The sequence below is a fragment of the Plectropomus leopardus genome, chromosome 22 (genome assembly GCF_026936395.1).
Source record: "Plectropomus leopardus strain MGB_pleo_1.0 chromosome 22, ASM2693639v1, whole genome shotgun sequence".
Classification (NCBI taxonomy): Eukaryota; Metazoa; Chordata; class Actinopteri; order Perciformes; family Serranidae; genus Plectropomus; species Plectropomus leopardus.
The window spans coordinates 4,176,789-4,195,676 of NC_142197.1; the positions used below are offsets into that span (position 1 = coordinate 4,176,789).

Here is an 18,888-nt window from a genome sequence, read left to right on the forward strand (position 1 = left end):
AAATCATGAATTACATGAATTATTGGCCAAATGTTTAACATAAAGCACAACCTTTTTCGTCAAGTTAAAAAGTCAACGATCCACTTCAAATGCTGGAAAAAAAACTTATATTTTTATATATTGATCTGCGTAACATTAATGCAAGAGGCATTCAGAAAATTAAAAAAAATTAAACATTATCTCTCTTTTTTAGATTTGTTTTTAAATTTCAATATCTGTTTTTTTTTATAATATCCTATTTACTATGTCTTAATTCAAGACATTTTAGTGCCAATTAATATTCATTATTTTTGAAATAAAAGAAATTAATTTAATGCATTTTAAGACTTTTTAAGGATCGATTGAAACCTGATTATTAAAGTGGACTGTGTGGGCCTGGAGTAACCGCGTTATGTTTTTATTAAACAATGATTAATTTTCAAATACAATCAGCGACAAAACCTGCATTTTTTTAGCAGATTTATAGGAAATACTGCTACAATTTCGCCCAATTTCCCTCCATTTGATGTTCTGTTGAGACAGCGTCGTGAGGCGTTCAGGAACAGCGGGAGGGACCGTTTACAAGCACAGAGCTGAAGAATGTGTGACGGTTTGTTTGGTTGGAGTTTTTATTTCCACCTCCTGGTTCAGCATGAGGTTACTGTTAAACACACACGCTGCTTTCAGAGTTTAAATGGAAAAACAGAAGAAAATAAACACGGCGATGGTGTTTATTATGACGTGGAAATCTGGGTCACAACAAGGAGAAAGTTACAGTCTGTCAGAGAGAAAAATAACTGCAGCGTATTAATAACCAATCTGAGGTTCAGCTCTGAAAACACACACTGATGTCGGCTACAACAGCAAACACACTCAGATATGAAACATTCCTGTGTGTGTGTGTGTGTGTGTGTGTGTGTGTGTGTGTGTGTGTGTGTGTGTGTGTGTGTGTGTGTGCGTCTTACAGGCTTTCCAGGCTCTTGGTTCCCGTCAAATTTGGAAACTCGGTGAGATCTGCTGCTCCGTTCAGAGAGCTGAGAAACAGATTTAAGTCGAGAAAATACAGAAATTTATCTTTATTTTTTTGTTAATTAGTGCCTTATTTTCTAAGCAGCAGCTAAATTCTGGTGTCACTTATTTAACCCTTTGAAACCTGGTTCGACATCAGTTTTCTTGTTCTTCTTTGAGACGCTTCTCATAAGCAAACGTTTGAGCAAAAAACTGGTAAAAGGTGACGAGAAAATGACCTTTTTTATAGAGAGATTATGAGAAAGCTATCCAAAAGAAGGAAAAAATGTCCAGAAAAATGTATTTTAACAATTAGAATTATGTTACAGAATATATTTATTTTGGCACAAGTCATTTTCTTGTTTATTTTAGTTTATTTATTATTTATTTTAACTTTTTTGTGCTACTTTCAGGTAATTTTTTCATTTTTTTTCTCACTTTTTTCTTAATTTCTGGATCATTTCTTGTTGAGGTGCTCATTAACTTCTTGCCATGATTTTGAAAGGAATCAGGCTAATTTGCTCAGGTCTCAAAGGGTTAAGTATTTTAACTGTTTCATCTCTCACAGTGTTCGTAGCTCCGGGAGGTTCTGAAAGGCAGATCTTCCGACAGACTGGATCGGGTTGTCGTAGAAAAATCTGGAAAACACGAACAGACGAACAGCTTCAGAAAACACTATTACAGTATGGTTGCATCATTAAAATAAAGTTCTTAAATTTTAATTGTCTCGTCAGACAGCACGAGACCTAACATGGATCAGTGGGACCTACATGGTGATCAGCGACGGGTTCCCGGTGAAGGCGTGCTCCGGGATGGTCTGGATGTTGTTGCTATGGAAACCACTAAACAGGAATCAGAACAGAAATTAGTTTTCCTCCTTCCTTCCTTCCCTTACTGGCAATATAATGATATAATATATATTATTGTAACACTCAAAAGAAGAGTACATTTTCCTAAAAATACTTTATACTACTTTAAATGCAGGATTTGTATTCGTGACAGAGTGTTTTTACTACTTTAACAAAAGGATGTGAATACTTCTTTCATCCGTGGTGCTTAATAAAAACTTCCTTGTTCTTAATGCTGTTTCTACAAAACTACCTTTATTCTTTCTTCTAAAGTTTTCTCAGTCATACACATACAAATACAGTTAAAATACTCCAATAAATACTCACAGTTCCTTGAGGTGACTGAGCGAGCGGATAGCTGTCGGAAACTCGACCAGACTGTTGTAGTTCAAATCTCTGAGACACAGAAAGAAAGGAGATATAAATGACGTGGGAATAAAAACTGGGATCATCAGTTACTGGGAGTTCCTCATAGCAGACATGTATACCGAGACTGGGATTACCTGGTCTGGACTGGGATTAGCACTACTACATCACATATGTTACATCTTAACTGGGAATGCTGACTTTAAAACGCAGTATTAGGTTGAACTTGGAATGACACATAAAATAGCTTAAAATAAGAGTGTCAGCTTCAAGTTTGGAAATACAGACACTAACGGGAATAATGAGCTCTAGACTGGGACTGCTAACCCTTTGAGACTGGGGTAATTGGCCTTATTTGAAAACAACGAAAAGAAGGCAAAGAGCAACTTAAGAGTAACCCAAATTTAGCAAGACGTCTGTCCAAAAATGGCAATATGAATTCTATACATTTGATTTTGTCCATCCTAGAATGTGAATACTAGCTCTATCAGGGATTTCGCCCTTCCTTCAATGGGAATATCTGCTCTTACCCAAATTTTATTTGTCTTAGAACTGGAATTCAAGCTCTAAACCAAACTTTTTTTGTCGTAGAAGTGTAATTGCTGCTCTATACAGAACTTTGTCTGTCCTATGATGGGAATATCAGCTCCATATGGGTTTTTATCAATCCTAAAATGGGAACACCAGCTCTATACTGGATTTTGTCCATCCTTGAATGGGAACACCAGCTCTATACTGGATTTTGTCCATCCTTGAATGGGAATACCAGCTCTATGTAAATTTGTTTGTCCTTGAATGGGGATAATTATTGGAAATATCAGCTATATACTGGGAAGGACAGCTCTAGATTGGGAGAAACAACTCTAATAAGGGAACGTTGGTAGTTCCAGGCTGCTATTACTGACTCTGTAGTGGAAGTTGGGAATACCATCTCTAATGCTGTTATATTGGGAATGTCTGCTTTACGCTGGGCGTTATAGCTAAACATTAGCTCTTTAATGGAAAGACCAGCTATACAACGCTGTGGGAAAGTCGGCCTCAGACTGGGAAAATGTCTCATGTAAATGTTTGTGTTTCGAGCTTGATGTTTAGCTTTTCCTTCTTTTAAGTTTATTAAAGAAACATTTAACTGTGCCTCGCTCTTTTCTTTCATCACCAGTGGAGACTAGAGCATTCTCAGAGTCGGCACATGGCTTCAATTAGGTCCTCTCATCCATCTCTGGGATGCAGGTGGCTATTACACACACACACACACACACACACACACACACACACACACACACACATACACACACACACTGTGTGGAATGAAGCTGCCACATTGTGAAAATACCATTAAATTGAAATTGTTTCAGTCTGGTCCCGAGTGTGCGAGTACATGTGTGTGTCCAGAGGATGATTTGTAACAACAATGGCTGGTGCCAAACTATTATTGATGGAATTTGGAGGGTTGTGATTGGATGAGAGCGGGATAATAGGTTTCTGATTTAGTCAGTTTAAGGGCTCATGAGGAATCCAGAGGCTTTTGGGAAATCTTAATTACTTGAATGTCATGCTGTAAATTGAGCATGCTGATTAGGTTCAGTAGGTCATGTTAGTGGGCGGACAAACATCAGGCTTCCTGTTACATTCCCGAGAATCCCATAGACAACGTCAGGTGATGGTCAGCTCTAGACTGGGAAAACCAAACCTAAACTGGGAGCATTTAACTCGTAACCCTCTAATGATAACTCTATACTGGGAATTGTCAGCTCCAGTTGGGAAAAACCAAACCTGGGCTGGGAACATTTAGTTTGAAGCTGTTAATGTAAACTCTTATCTGGGAATTGTCGACTCAAGACTGGGAAAACCAAACCTAAACTGGGAGTATTTAACTCAAAACTACTCATGATAACTCAAACTGGGAATTATCTGCTGGAAAAAACCAAAACCTAGGCTGGGAACATTTAGTTCAAAACTGCTAATGAAAACTCTCTACTAGGAATTTATCGTTGTATTGGGAAAACCAATCCTAAACTGGGAGTGTTTAGCTCAAAACTGCTTATACTTACTCTATACTGGGAATTGTCTGCTATAGATCACAAAAAACAATCCCAAACTGGGAACATTGAGCTCAAAAGTGATAATACTATATCTTTACTAGGAACTGACAGCTCAAAATTGGGAAAACCAACCCTGAACTGGGAATGTTTAGCTCAAAACTGATCATACTACGCATATAAATATACTATGACAAACTCTATACTGGGAATTGTCAGCAATAGACTGGGAAAACTAACCCTACACTGGTAACATTTAGCCCAAAACGGCTAATAATAATTCTATTCTGGGGGATATCGGCTCTAGACCGGGAAAAAGAAAAGTTTTTTCAAACTGACATGTTTCCATTAGGCGGTTTTTATATTCACAGTTTCAATTTGTGCAATTTGAGGGTTAATGGAAACCTGCTGACTGTAAGTATTACCTTTTTTTTGGCTGTCTGCTTGTTTGTATAATCATTTCTCTATTTTCTTTTACATGTTTGAAATAAATGAAATTAAATCAAATGTTTTAGCTCTGGGCTGCTAATACCAACTCTACAGTGAGACTGGAACTACTAGAGAAGACATCTATAATGGGAATATCTATCCCAAATCTTAAAAATTCAAGTTCCTGATGGAGGTTTTTGATCAACTTAAGGCAGGTGTGCAAATGTATCATCAGCTCAAGACAGGTGGACGTTAGTTGGCAACAAAAAAACAAAAAAAGTAGTTCCCAATGTGCTGAATCATTCATTTAATGGTGTTTAAGGAATATTTTGATTGACAGGTGTCTGAGTCTTTCCCACTCAGCTCCGGTGGTTTTTGGAGGCTCATGCTGGCCACGGACAGTTACAAGGTATTTTTATGGTTTAAACCTCAGTGGTTTCTGATGTTTTGAAAGCTGGATTTTGGGTTTTCTGCTCACCACCGTTTTCGTCATTTACTGGAACCAGAAAATCCGGCTTTGGGCGAAGAGGGGATGGGGTTTAGACGAAGCTGAGGTGGGCATGAGATGGGAAACCGCCACAGCTGAACTGGACTCTGACGTTCCTCTAAAACCTGAATGTGTTTTCCTTTAAGACTGAACCGAGCTTGTTGAATTAATTTGTTTTTTTTCTGTTTTCATTTCCGTTTTCTTCCCCTCTCTGTGTTTGTGTTTGTAGTTTCAGATGAACGTGAGTCTCTGGTGTGGTTTATTATTGCTGATCCTACAGGTACACACAAACACACGCTGCCTGTGTGTGTGTGTGTGTATGAATAGTAATTATGATTAGCATACAGCCAAGGCCACACACACGGAGCCACACACACACACACACACACAGAAGTGTTTCCAAATGAAGGCAGTGTGTGTTTGTGTGTTTAAACCTGCTTCTCTGGTTGACTGAGAAAACAGAAACATTTCTCTATATACACACACACATTCCTCGGATTATACACACACCAACATAAACACACACAGGTTAATCTGCGCCGACCCCATCTAATATCCAGAAATACTGAAAAAAAAACACATCCTGGTGTACGAAACAGCAGCGGCGATCTTAAATTTTGAACATTTGAAATGTTCCTAAACTCTTACGGTGAGATTTTATATAATTATTGTACAATTTGATGACCTGAAAGCTGAACATAAACATCAAAAGACAAACCACAACTAACATCGAAATCAGAGAAAAAAAGAGTCACGTTTTTTATTCAAAGGAAACACTTCTATAAGACTGCTTTTCAAAGTAAAAGCCAGTAAAAGTACTCGATACCATAACTTTACTGATACTTGGCACTATGAAACAATCTATAGCATGTGCTTTAAAGTACATGACGCAAGTGAATTTAGGATGCGTTTTAACTCCACTTTTCTTGTTAACCCTTTGAAACCTGAAAAACTGGCTTGCTTTTATTCAAAAACATCAGAAGGCAATAAGCAGCCAAAGAAATGACCAAGAATTTGCATGATATTAGTTAAAAGTACAAAAAGTACTGCAAAAATAGCAAAAAACAAAAAAGAAAGTTGAAAAAACAAACAAGAAAATGGATCAATAAGTCTTTAATAAGGCTTTTTTACTTATTTACCCTCTACATATTTCCTCAGATTTTATTTTTTTATTTCTAAATCTACTTATTTCTTTCAATATATAGAACATTTTAGTTTGTTGACATATTGCAGGATCTAAAAAGTCCTAAAAGTCCCAAACTCTGTTAAAACAAGCAAATGCGACAAGAATTCGTGTTGTTGTAGTATTGTCGGGTGTTTTGTGATATTGTATATAACTTCTATACATACATGAATAAGTCTTATAGTTTTTAATAAGTCTGCTGGGATTTTTTTCTTATGATATAACTCTTTTGTCAACCTCAATCACAACCTGGACCACTTTTTGAAAAGGAGATGAAACTCTCTTAAGAATAAAAACAAGATTTTTTCCAGATTTTGGAGCGCTGTTTGAATAAATCCTGTGAAGTGTCCTCCACAAATGTATAAATTAAACATCTCTGTCATCTCCCAACCCTTCACCCTGACCCCAACTCAACCCTGACTTCTCAAACCCCTCCCCAAAACACACACACACACACACACACACACACACACACACACACACACACACACACACACACACTCAAACAGAGAAACTCACAGCGTCTCCAAACTGTGGAGTCCGTGAAAGCAGTTCGTTCCCATGGAAACGATCCTATTGTTGTTGAGATGCCTACGGAGAGAGAGAGAGAGACTGATGGACTAATGAAGCAGACAAAGAGTGTGTGTGTGTGCGCACGCATGTGTGTGCATGTGAGTGTGTGTGTGTCTTTTTAAAAGGGGCCCTGGGGCCTCTCAAGAAGGTTTTTTTTCTTTTGGTAATTTCATGCAAATTAGCTTCAAGCCGATTGGACAAAAGAAATGACAGCAGACTTCAATGCTGCCGCGCTGAATGCCATCACACACACCCGCACACACATACACATGCACGCATGCACGCACGCACACACACACACACACACACACACACACACACACAGAAACAAACACGGAGTCTTGCATGTTATTAAGGAGCTATTACAGACAGTCAGCGACAGTCACCGCCACGGTTAAACTTAATGCAGTGATAGCTCCTAGCAACAGTCCACACACACACACACACACACACACACACACAGAGGCAAAAACAAAATATTACCATAAAAGTAAAACTGTGGGTTCACACAAGTTCACCTAATTCAAGTGTTTTTTATTTTTTGTACCACAACTGTCAATCTGAGTGAAACAGATTGAGACACATTTGATTAATTTCAATTAAAGGCTCAACATACAACATTCAGAGCATTAATGTAGCAGCAAACACTGTGTGCTCTGTCGGGCTGGGCGATATGGGTTTAAAATCATATTGTGATATTTTAAGGCTATATCACGATTCACGATATATATCTCTATATTTTAAAATGTCCTTTAAACTAATGTTAACTATTAAAATACAAAATAATTGAACTGCACTTACGACAAAGTTAAAGAAAGTAGCTACTGTCATATAATAAATCTGAATACACTACTGTTATTATGACATTTAATAAAATATGATAATAAGGAAGTTAAATAAAGGACTTTTATGATGACATTTTAAAAAGTATTGTTTTAATTAATTCATTAATTAATATCTTTTTACTGTGGTTGTTGTCTGTGACTTTTCTTAAATATGGGTTAAATAAAGCAAAAATAAAAAATTGATCTCTTTTTCTCTGAGAAGAAAAATCCGACCGGAGAAACAGAAGAAGAAATGAGGAAAAAAGCCAAGTTAAAAGAAAGAAAACCTTCCTGATCGGATGATGAGCATTTCTGAAATGAATCAGAAAAACAGAAATTTTGTGACTTTCCAGGCTTTTATGAAACGTGTTTGTGTTTGTGTGGGACGTACAGCACCACCAGGCGGCCCAGCTTGCTGAAGGCGTGATCGGGGACGTGGCTGATGTGGTTGAGGGCGAGCGTCATGGCCTGCAGCGCGGGCAGCTCGCTCAGGGCCGCCGCCGGCACCTCCGTCAGAGAGTTATCGTCCAACCACAGGTGACGCAGAGAGCGAAGGCCGGAGAAACAGCCAATGGGAACGCTGGAGATGTGATTGGCGTCCAGGCGGCTGCGGAAAGATTTACACGCAGTGTGAGCTTAAAAGTTTAGGGCAAAATATTGATATTTTGGGAAAATAAAAAGATATATTTCCATGATTAACGGAGGAACAGAAACTCTGCAAACTGTGACAGTTTAATCCGCAACTCTAAAACTATTTTGATGGCGAGCAGCAGCGGAACATAAATATTTTTGTTGCTGTGGTCATCACTGTTGTTGTTGTTTTTGTCGTTTTTGCTGTTGACGGCTGCATTCTTGACATTATTGTTGTTGTTGCTGTCGTTGTCTTGGTGTAGCTATCGCCGCTACTGTTGATGTTGTCATTGTTGCTGTCGTTGTCTTGTAGCTATCGCCGCTGTTGTTGATGTCGTCATTGTTGTTGCTGTCGTTGTTCTTTTGATCATCAACATTGCTGTAATTATTGTTCTTGTCGTTGTTGTTATTACTGTTGTTGCTGTCGTCAATGTAGAGGTTGTCTGTGTTGTTGTTGTCATCATTGTTGTTGCTGTTGCCATTTTAGAGGCTATCGTTGTTGTTGCTGTTGTTTTCCTTGTTGTTGTTGTTGCTGTCGTCATTATTGCTGCAGTCATTACTGTTGTAGTCATTACTGTTGTCACTGTCATCATTGTAGATGCTGTCATCGTTGTTGTCAGTGTTGTTGCTGCCGTTGTCGTCGTTTTTGCTGTTGTCATGGTTGTTGCTGTCGTCATTGCTGTCGATGTCATTGTCAATGCTGTCATAGTTGTTGCTGTTTTTGTCGTTGTTGCTGACGTCATTGTTGTTGGTAATGTTGTTGCTGTCATCTTGTAGTCTTTTTTCTTTTTTTTAACATTTTTTAGTCTTATTTTATTTGCCTAACAAAGTACTTTGCATCTTTATTTTGAAAAGTACTGTATCATTAAAGTTTTATTATAGTTTTATTATTATTATTATTAATATCTTGCTTTCATCAGGGTGGTGGCGAGAGAAATTTAGCCAAAAACATTTAATAAATACAGCATTTTACTTTGGGCTTCCCAATCAGGTTTTCTATGCGCAAACTGAAAATTAAAAAAACAGAAAAAAAGAAAACATCGACTTTTTCAAAACGTAACAAAGAATTTCCCGTTTGATGAAGAGCTGCAAAAAAAGCGGGAGGCTTCACCTCCCTTTGAAGCAGTTTAAGAGGAACATTAGAGATCAAGTGTTTGAACAGCGCAGAGGAATGATCGGCAGGCCGCTGAAGCACCACTCCACCAGCCAACGCACTCTCAGCCTAAACCAAGGTATTTTAATGAGCACACACTTAATGCTGAAAGTGTGTGTGTGTGTGTGTGTGTGTGTGTGTGTGTGTGTTGGGGGTCCCGGTCAGTGTTTTTTCCTGTTCTGTGCATTGTTTTTGGATTCATATTCCTGCTGCATTAATGTGTCATTTACCTGCTGTTCGAGGTTTTGCTCATTTTAACTCCTTTATATCCTGTTGGGCAGAAAAGGCAATGACCAACTTAGTAAGAAATGTTCCAAGAATTGAAAGAAAAAAGTACATTTAAATTGGAAATGTCTTCAAAAAAAGAAAAAAGTTAGAAAAAACTATATTTATAATTGTTACATGTTTATAAATACGTTATAGAATTATTATATTTTTTAAGCACTTTCCCAGGTAATTTCCTTTTTTTTTAAATTTTCTATTTCGTTCTTTTTAAAGTGTATTTATTTATTTATTTTACTAATTTTCAGGTAATTTTTTTGTACTTTTTACTTTTACCTTGCTAATTTTGAGGTCTTTTGTTGCTCATTGCCTTTTTTCTATGTTTTTGAATGAAGTTAAAGCCAATGTGCTCAGGTTTAGGATGAGATCATATGTTTGGGGCGTGGTCGTCCTACAGATTTGTTTGTTTTGGAGATGAAGAGACCTCTGATGCTACTAAATCCCCCGAAATCTCAGACAAAAAGTATCTCAAATTTATAAGATAGTACTTGAATAAATGTAGCTTTTATCACATTTTGCTTTATATTTTGATCCATTTTTGGTTCAAGTTTCCTTCAAGTCAAGCAACATAAACATAGATGTCACGTAGATACAAAGAGGTCTGTCTGTCTCTCCGTCCGTCTGTCCGTCCGTGTGTCCATCTGTCCGTCTGTCCTCACAATACCTCCTCTGTTCACACACAGGGAGAGGAGAGAAGGATGGGACTTCACATAATGGACGATCAGATAAATGAGAGAGAGAGAGCTCAGACAAAAAGAAAGACTCAGACGTCTCCATTCTTATACCCTTATCTACACACACACACACACACACACACACACACACACACACACACACAGGTACAGTTTCAGTATAATTACTGCGTGTTATCAGACTGAGGGAGCACACTGTCTGGACTACATACATTAATATACTGCTCCATGTGTGCGTGAGACTAAAGATTCCTTTCCACCAAAAGGTAAAACGAGACAAAAGAGTGTGTGTGTGTGTGTGTGTGTGTGTGTGTGTGTGTGTGTGTGTGTGTGTGTGTGTGTGTGTGTGTGTGTGTCTCACAGTGACTGCAGGTTGTGCAGGTTGTTGAAGGCCTCCGCAGGTACAGACATCAGCTGGTTGTTCTGAAGCATCCTGGTCAAAGAGAACAGTATAATTAGTGCGATATATCGAGGTGTGTAAGGTCATGAAAAACCTTGAGAAGTCACAGAGTGGCAATTTCCAGGCCCGTAAAAGTTTTTGAAAACTAAATATATCCTGGACGTTTTGGAAAAGTCATGGAAACTTGTTTGATAGATCTGTATAGTAGCACATGATGTGTTAAAGACTGTAGGAAATTTAAAAATCCAACAATAATTTTCTGTTTTGACACTTTCTAGCTGTAACATATGGTGTCATTTTGGTGATTTTTAGAGAAAACGTGAATGTGAAACATGCCTATATATAGATAGTATATAGATATATAGATAGTGTCTTCTTTTTTTAAAAAATAGTTTACCAAAAAAGAAAAAAAGCCCAATTTTTAAAAGAAAACATGCCTTCATCTGCAGTAATATAAAAAAATACAGCCATTTAAAGTTGTATTCTCTCCCCTAAAGCAAAAATAAAGATTTCAGTCCCTCCACAGTGCTTACAAAAAATATCTGACATGCCTCCTACTTTTGCACCATCTCTTCCCCTCTCATGAATAACAAACAGTCCCTTAGTTATTTTTGAATATTCAGTTCTCATCCTGTCCTGTGTGAAAGAAAAAAATGCTCTTTTTTTATTTTTGGTGATTTAAGAAAGAAATTAGCGATTTTTTTTTTTTTTTGGTAAAAATGTCTGGTGATTTTTTACACCATTTATCTCAATCAGAAAATGTAAAAACAGAAATTATCGCTGTATTTTGTCACACTTCCAACGGTCCTTCAACACATAATTTGTTATTTTACAGGTTTGTGAAACAAAATTCCACAACTTTTCCAAATCTTCCAGGATATAATCACCCAAAAAACCCTGAATGCCACCAAGTAGTTTTTCCGAAACTTTGCTATCTGCAATGTCTTTTTCCAGGTTTTTTTTTTTTGATGACACTACAAAACATGAATAAAACACTTGAAAACATCATAAGTAGTCATTTTATTAATATTTATTTTCGCTATTTTTCTTTCATATACAGCAAATATGACAAAAAGTTATTTTTATATAAGTTACCAACTTTAGCTTTACTTAAGTGGCATTTTTTGATTCAGGACTTTTACTTGTAATCGAATAATTTCAGACTGCGATATTTCTACTTTTACTTCAGTAGAGAATGTGAGTACTTCTTCCACCTCTTCTCACTTGAAATGAAATTTGCAGCTCTTAAGTACAGATAAGTTGCATTAACAGATAATTATGTGTACATGTCTCGCAGAGGGAGCCTGTGCCAGAACACAGTATATTTGTTCGGCTTAAATTGTGCTCACATGATGCATATTAATACAGATGTATTTCATGAAATTACGACAAACAAAAACAAAATATGTATTACTGCAGTAGCGTACTGGTTGGACAGTGTAGTAAAATTAGGGATTTTGTAGTATTTGTGGTATAAAGAGATTGTAGCAGTAAATGTAGTAGTAGCAGTTTTAGTGAGAGTTGTAGTTTTCCAAATATTTATGAATAAAACCACATAATTATGATGGTGTTAAGTGAGTCAGAATCTGACGAGCGGATGAATGAACAGAAATAAGCAGATATGAGTAAACATGTGGAGCGTAAACAGTGAACAGAAAGTGTTCATTAAACTGAAGCGCTCGCACTTCAAAGTGTCTCTGTGAATGATTAGCACCAGTAAACACACCGCACATTATTACAGTCTCAGTGTGTGTGTGTGTGTGTGTGTGTGTGTGTGTGAGTGTGAGTGTGTGTGTGTGTGTGAGTGTGTGTGTCAAACAATCGTAGTGAGGACATTTCTGTATCGTCTGGACATTATCGCCGCTCCTGACGACCGCAAAGGTTTTGTTTGAAGGTTAAAGTTTCAATTTTAACGTTCACAGTCAGGTTTAGGTGAGGCATCCCACACGTTATTACAGTGTGTGTGTGTGTGTGTGTGTGTGTGCGTGTGTGTGTGTTTTCACTTACAACACTTTGAGGTTGTAGAGGCCGGTGAACGCTCCTCTGGGAATGAATGACAGATCGTTTCCCGCCAAACGCCTGCGACAGACAGAGAGAGGAAGAGCGCTGAAGCTCAGTTTCTGCAGACATCCAGCACCTTCGGCAGTTATTCGAGTACTGTGTAAGAATAATTTTGAGGTACTTTGCTTGAGTATTTCCGTATCGTGTTACTTTATACTTCTACTTCACTACATTTTGGATGCAAATGTTGTATTTCTTACAACACTAAAGTTTTCGGACATCTTAAATTACTTTGTAGATGCAGATTATTAATAATTAATAATAAATAATGTATCGCAGACGTCCACCAGCTGCAACATTAAAGTGATGAACACAATCAATGATTATAACCAGTAATATAATATATATTATTCTGAAATGGGCCATTTTGCATAATAAGTACTTTTAATTTTTGGATTTTAAGTATGTTTTGATTCTCATACTTTTATACCTGTCAGTCAGTCAGTCATTTTCTGTAACCGCTTGTCCTCGTAAGGGTCGCGGGGGTTTATACCTGTGAGTATTTTTACATTTTTATTTAATCTTTAAGCAGGGAAAGACGTCCTGATTACATTACAAATAAAAAACGACATAAGCACACTACAGTATACATCAGCAAACATGAGAAATGTAGCCAATACTAAAGTGCACATTTAAAAGCAAAAACACACAACACCCACTGCACACATCAACAAACAGTCCAAAACATCAACAAAGAAAACAAATGCGTTCACTGTGCTCTACGTCAGTCAGAAGAGATTTTAACTGGTTCGGAGGGATTATTAAGTTAGGTTTAGGAAAAAATACTGTTATAATAAAGCTGTATAAAATACTGTTCTAATGTTAAATAAGGTAAAGCAGTAGGTTAAATTAAGTACTGTTATGATTAAATACATTAAAATGGAACCCATGGTGCTTTTATTTTGAAGTGCCCAGCTCGTCTCGGGCTGAATGTATTAATATTTTTGCGGTGAACTTAAAGTTTCCAGTCAACTGTTGGATGTTAGCGTTAGCAGAAAGTTAAACTGTAACTGTCGTATGAGGATTTATCTGCTGCGAGCTGGAAAAAAGCAACCAGCTCTCCAGTTCACAGATCGCAAAGATTTCCAGGTCACATCGGAGCTCTGCAAAAGCCCTGCTGTTTGTGTGTGTGTCTGTGAGAGGCAGAGAGCCGTAGGAAAGAGAGGGAAACACGAAACGTCCACGGGAGTCTCAGGCCGCTAGCAAAAAACAAAAAATTTGTGCTCAATGTTTCAACAAGCCACATCGAGTATATTCGATTTGTCGTCCACCCGTAATTTTCAGGTGACACTAAAGAAAACTTGCTTATTGTATTATATTCCATTTCTACCAATACATCCACCTGGATCCTTCACACTGGACTTTTAAAACCAGTAGAGACAACTGGGCTGTTCTGGATCCTGCAGCTCTGTTTGTCTTCAGAGGCCACGCAGAGTTCAGCCAGTCCGCACGTACCCAGCATGCACCTCTGCGGTGTCCTATCGCCGTAGTGACGTTTCTCACGCCAAGGTGACAAATATCACACACATACAGACACACACATTTATAAACACACACACACACAGCTGGCAGCGGAGCAGAACAGCAGTCAGAGTCATGTTCAGGTCTCTGTGAGGTCAGCTGTTCACACGCCGAACCTCCTGTCTCTCTCTCCGTCTCTCTGAGTCTGTCTCTTTCTGTCTGTCTTTCTGTCTCGAAGTGTCTGTCTGCAGAGTACACTGTTATCAAAGTGTTCACACACGACATGACACCGCTGCTAGGTGAGCAGAGATGGGGTTACATATCGTATCCTCGCAGATATCTGAGCTCGTCGCCCGCTCAGACACCCTCGCCGAGTCACTGACCAGAGTTCACGAAGATATGTGAGGATTTTAACGCAGACACACTGATGTATCAACACAACATGTGCAGACAAACACCCGTCAATCACGCTCTTCATCACGAATCCAAACGTCAGTCCTCTGGACTTCTGCACTGTGGATGTATTAACAGACCTGGATACAGCACCGGAGGCCCCAGTATATTTCTATGAAAGTTGCTCAATGAAACAAAAACGCTCGGTATTAAAGTACCACAATCTTCAGCATTTTGGGGCCCACTGAGCATGCTCACCAGCCGCGTGGGTAACTTCGGGTTTAGCGCTCCAGTATCTTAAAAGGGGATGAAATTATTTAATCTTGTCTAGACTTTCTAAATGTTTTCAAACCCTCGATTATTACTTCTTTTTAAATTGTTTTGGTGCCATGCCAGAGACTGAAGGTGGGTTTTCACGCCAAAATTAGGCGATATTTTCGAAATATCGATAAAACACAACTGCGAGATGACTGTTTTACCACCGAGTGATGTTATGTGACTTCTCCTCTGCCGATAACGCACCAAGAAGCATAATGATGGATGTTCAAAACATCAGCAGGTTTATTTCTATTGCAGCCATCAAACTAACCGTCATTATTTCCAATCGAAGGCTTCGTCGGCGTGTTATGGAGCGATAATGGGAGCGGCCACGTATGAGGTATTTCTGGGAGGTGTTAGTCCACAATTTCAGAGGAACTGTGGATTTAAAATCTGATCCGCTAAACTTTTGAAGAGTTACGTGATGCAATAACAGCTCTGCTGCTGCATCATGAGGGAGCACATAGCCATCGCATCATGTGACCTAGAAACGCCAAAAAAGTGTTTCCATTGCAGTTGTGCAAAATATGGCTTTTTTGCATTGCCTGAAATACCACCTCATGCATAAAAACTTTCTTGTGACGTGTTTCAATTTGGTGTATTTTATAGTCGCAACTTCAATTTGCACAGTTTGAGGGTTAATGGAAACCCAACTTCTCTCTGTTTTTTTGCTCCAAAACCTGGAAACTGATTCTTATCAGCAGCATTTACGCTGCTTCTTCAAGCTGGAAATATCACGCCATTCTGCCGCCTCATCGTTCTGTATATAACGTCCGATCGCATAAAGGGGGGGCAGGGTGGTCTCCCCTCTGAGGCGCGAACGGAGGTAGTAACAGCGCCGAAATGAGGTCTGTGCAAAAGCTGGAAAGACGTGACCAAATGCGGCACGAGTGTGACTTTTTGATTACAACTGAAGTTGGAGACCACACTGTGGGAGATTTAAAAAGCAGCTGTTAGCAATTAGCAGCTAATTCAAAGAAGATTAACAGTGGTCGTAAATGTCTGCAAACCAGGAAAACGATCAGATTTGGGAGTTCTTCACCCTCCGAGCAGAAGAAGAGATCAGCCGCCATTTAACAGATTAAATTAATGTGACTGACATTTTATGTCATTGTTATTGTTAGGAAAGCGCTGCCGACGCGTGTGTTATGTCACATTAGGAATGCCAGCGCTGTTGTCTTTAAAACGTCACACACACACACACACGTCGTGTCTCTTTCGATTGCAGGACGCCACAAAATAATAATATAATCACACTCTGGAGCGGCGTGATGCCGTCGCTGTTTGGCTCTGTGTAAAAATGCAAAGTTAGTACCAAGAAGGGACGTCACCGCGTAAAAGCAGCTACTGAGGAAGTGAACTGATGTCACCTCTTAAACAGGGTAAAGTGTGTGTGTGTGTGTGTGTGTGTGTGTGTGTGTGTGTGTGTGTGTGTGTGTGTGTGTGTGTGTGTGTGTGTGTGTGTGTGTGTCTCACAGCTCCTCCAGGAAGTGCAGGTTGGTCAGAGCTCCACTGGACAGCACAGTCAGATTATTCATACTGAGATCACTGCAGAGACACAAAGACAGGAGTCACTGTTAGTGTTTACAAGCATTCAGATCCTTTACTGCAGTAAAAGTACTAATACCACAATGTCAAAATACTCCAGTACTAGTAAACATCATGCATTCAAAACCTCATCTGAAGCAGACGTCAGTGCGTTGCAGTAAAATGTTTCATGCTGTCAGTGTTTTTTCTATTATATCTGATGTTTTTTTGGATTACTAACTATAACTATCATGAAATTGGATAAAGCAGCTTGACATGACTTTTTTAGTTTGGCTTTTAATGGAATTTTACCTATTTATTTATTTATTTATTTATTTATTTATTGACTATTAATTTATAAAGTTAAGTCTGTTTTACTAGATGCTATATTATTTTATTATTTTTTAAAACATTTTTATCTATTATTTGTTATCCTTTTATTTATTTTAATTATTCATTATTTTTTATTTTAAATTTTCATTTTATCAACCATTGAGAGTATTTTATCTATTAATTTTACTTATGATTAATATTATATACATTTATTTTTATCCTGTATCTATTGTTTTTTTCTCACTTATCTCACTCTTATTTTAGCTCTTATTAATTACAAAGTCTTGCTTTCTCCCCATGTGCCTGTGTACTTGTTGCTAAAATATAGATTAACTTGCTCTAATAACCATATCGCCATATAAATTCTCCCTATAGTCATTACCCCATATTATGGTTGTTATTTCTTTTCATGTAAAGCACTTTGAGCATCATTTATGTATGAAAGGTGCTATACAAATAAAGATTATCATTAGGGCTGAGCGATATGGAAAAAGTCTTATCACGATAGTCGATATCGATATCAGTCGATAACGATATCTATCACAATATACATCAAATCACTATCTCTGTCAAGCTTAAAAGTTCCCTTTGACTCCTAAGTGAGATATGAAGATATCATAACCAGTGATGCACGATAAAGATTATTTCAAGCGATACTGACAAACTGAAAATTTGCAGCTTCTAATGGCCGATAAGATAACGATTGTTTGTTTTTCATTACCTGAAGGTATGAAAGGCTCGTATTTCAATCGAGGAAAAGTTGTATCGTGATTAATATTGTTAGCATTTTATCCCACAGCCCTAATTATTATTATAATTATTAATATAGAATATACTTAATGCCTCTAAACTTTCACAGCTGTACGTTTAGACACTAAACATGTTCAGTAAATAAAGTGATAAATAAATGAATGAACAGACATAATGAAAAGGCCTCTATCAATATAAATGAATGAACTTTCCAGAGGAAATAATAATGTTCATAGTAACTATTTTCTTTTTGGAAATGACCATGACCAGAAACGACATTACAACAACATCCGCGTACAAACAGTCAATTAGAAACATAAACACTGAATTAATGAACTCATTAAAGAGACATAAAAGCTGCCACAGAGAGTTCAGTCAACACAAGTTTCACATGTAAAAACACTGAGTTTGACAAAGCATCCACTCATAACACACACACACACACACACACACACACACACACACACACACACACACACACACCTTCAAAGAGCTGGTGAAAGTCAACACACACCTGAGTGAGAAACAAGAGTGGAAGTTACTGGAAAGAGACGTGAAGTAACAGAAGAAAAGAGTGAATGAAACTAGAGTTTTTCTCACCATTATTCATCCAGCACAACTGCCATTCACAAAATTGTCCCAATAATCATCAAAATATTCTTGACCAAAGATCACTTTACTTTACGTTTTGTTAAAAAAAGCATTTTTAAAACAAATACTTTTTGTAAAACTTGGCAACTCTTTTCACAATACATCGATGTAAACCTGTCTGCTACATTAATACGAGTCTGTATAGGTTATATTGGTGATGACGATGTTGACAAACGTGCTCTGACACTCGAAATCTGTGAGGGAAAATAATGGAAAAATGTATATTTGTATTGGACAACCCGAAAACTTGTCTCAGCTATCGCCAGCGCAGACGCATAATTCCTTTATTTTGAAAAACAGGACGTCGACTATCAGAAATAAGAGTCCTTTCTTTCAATAGAAAGATACCAATGATAAAATAAGATGTTTTTTAGGTTGCTGTACATGCAGCCTGATTTTGCACAGTCTCCTATTGTTGTTTTTCAGCAGGCTCTGTTCTGAAGTCCTAAAAATCGAAAACACACTCGGCTCTGGAGGTGATTTCAGGTGACACGAGGTGAC

The 18,888-nt window shown here is 37.9% G+C and overlaps 1 protein-coding gene across 1 annotated transcript in view; it reads right to left on the reverse strand.

Moving 5' to 3' along the window:
* The window catches only part of LOC121961199 (leucine-rich repeat-containing G protein-coupled receptor 5-like), a 62,355-nt gene that overhangs the window by 14,545 nt on the left and 28,922 nt on the right, over positions 1 to 18,888 (reverse strand). The window contains exons 4-12 of the mRNA XM_088073003.1: positions 16,603 to 16,674; positions 12,901 to 12,972; positions 10,855 to 10,926; positions 8,128 to 8,343; positions 6,859 to 6,930; positions 2,163 to 2,231; positions 1,758 to 1,829; positions 1,554 to 1,625; positions 945 to 1,013 (exon numbers count right to left, since the gene is read on the reverse strand). Coding sequence (XP_087929129.1) covers positions 945 to 1,013; positions 1,554 to 1,625; positions 1,758 to 1,829; positions 2,163 to 2,231; positions 6,859 to 6,930; positions 8,128 to 8,343; positions 10,855 to 10,926; positions 12,901 to 12,972; positions 16,603 to 16,674 — 786 coding nt within the window. The remainder of the gene's footprint in view (positions 1 to 944; positions 1,014 to 1,553; positions 1,626 to 1,757; positions 1,830 to 2,162; positions 2,232 to 6,858; positions 6,931 to 8,127; positions 8,344 to 10,854; positions 10,927 to 12,900; positions 12,973 to 16,602; positions 16,675 to 18,888) is intronic.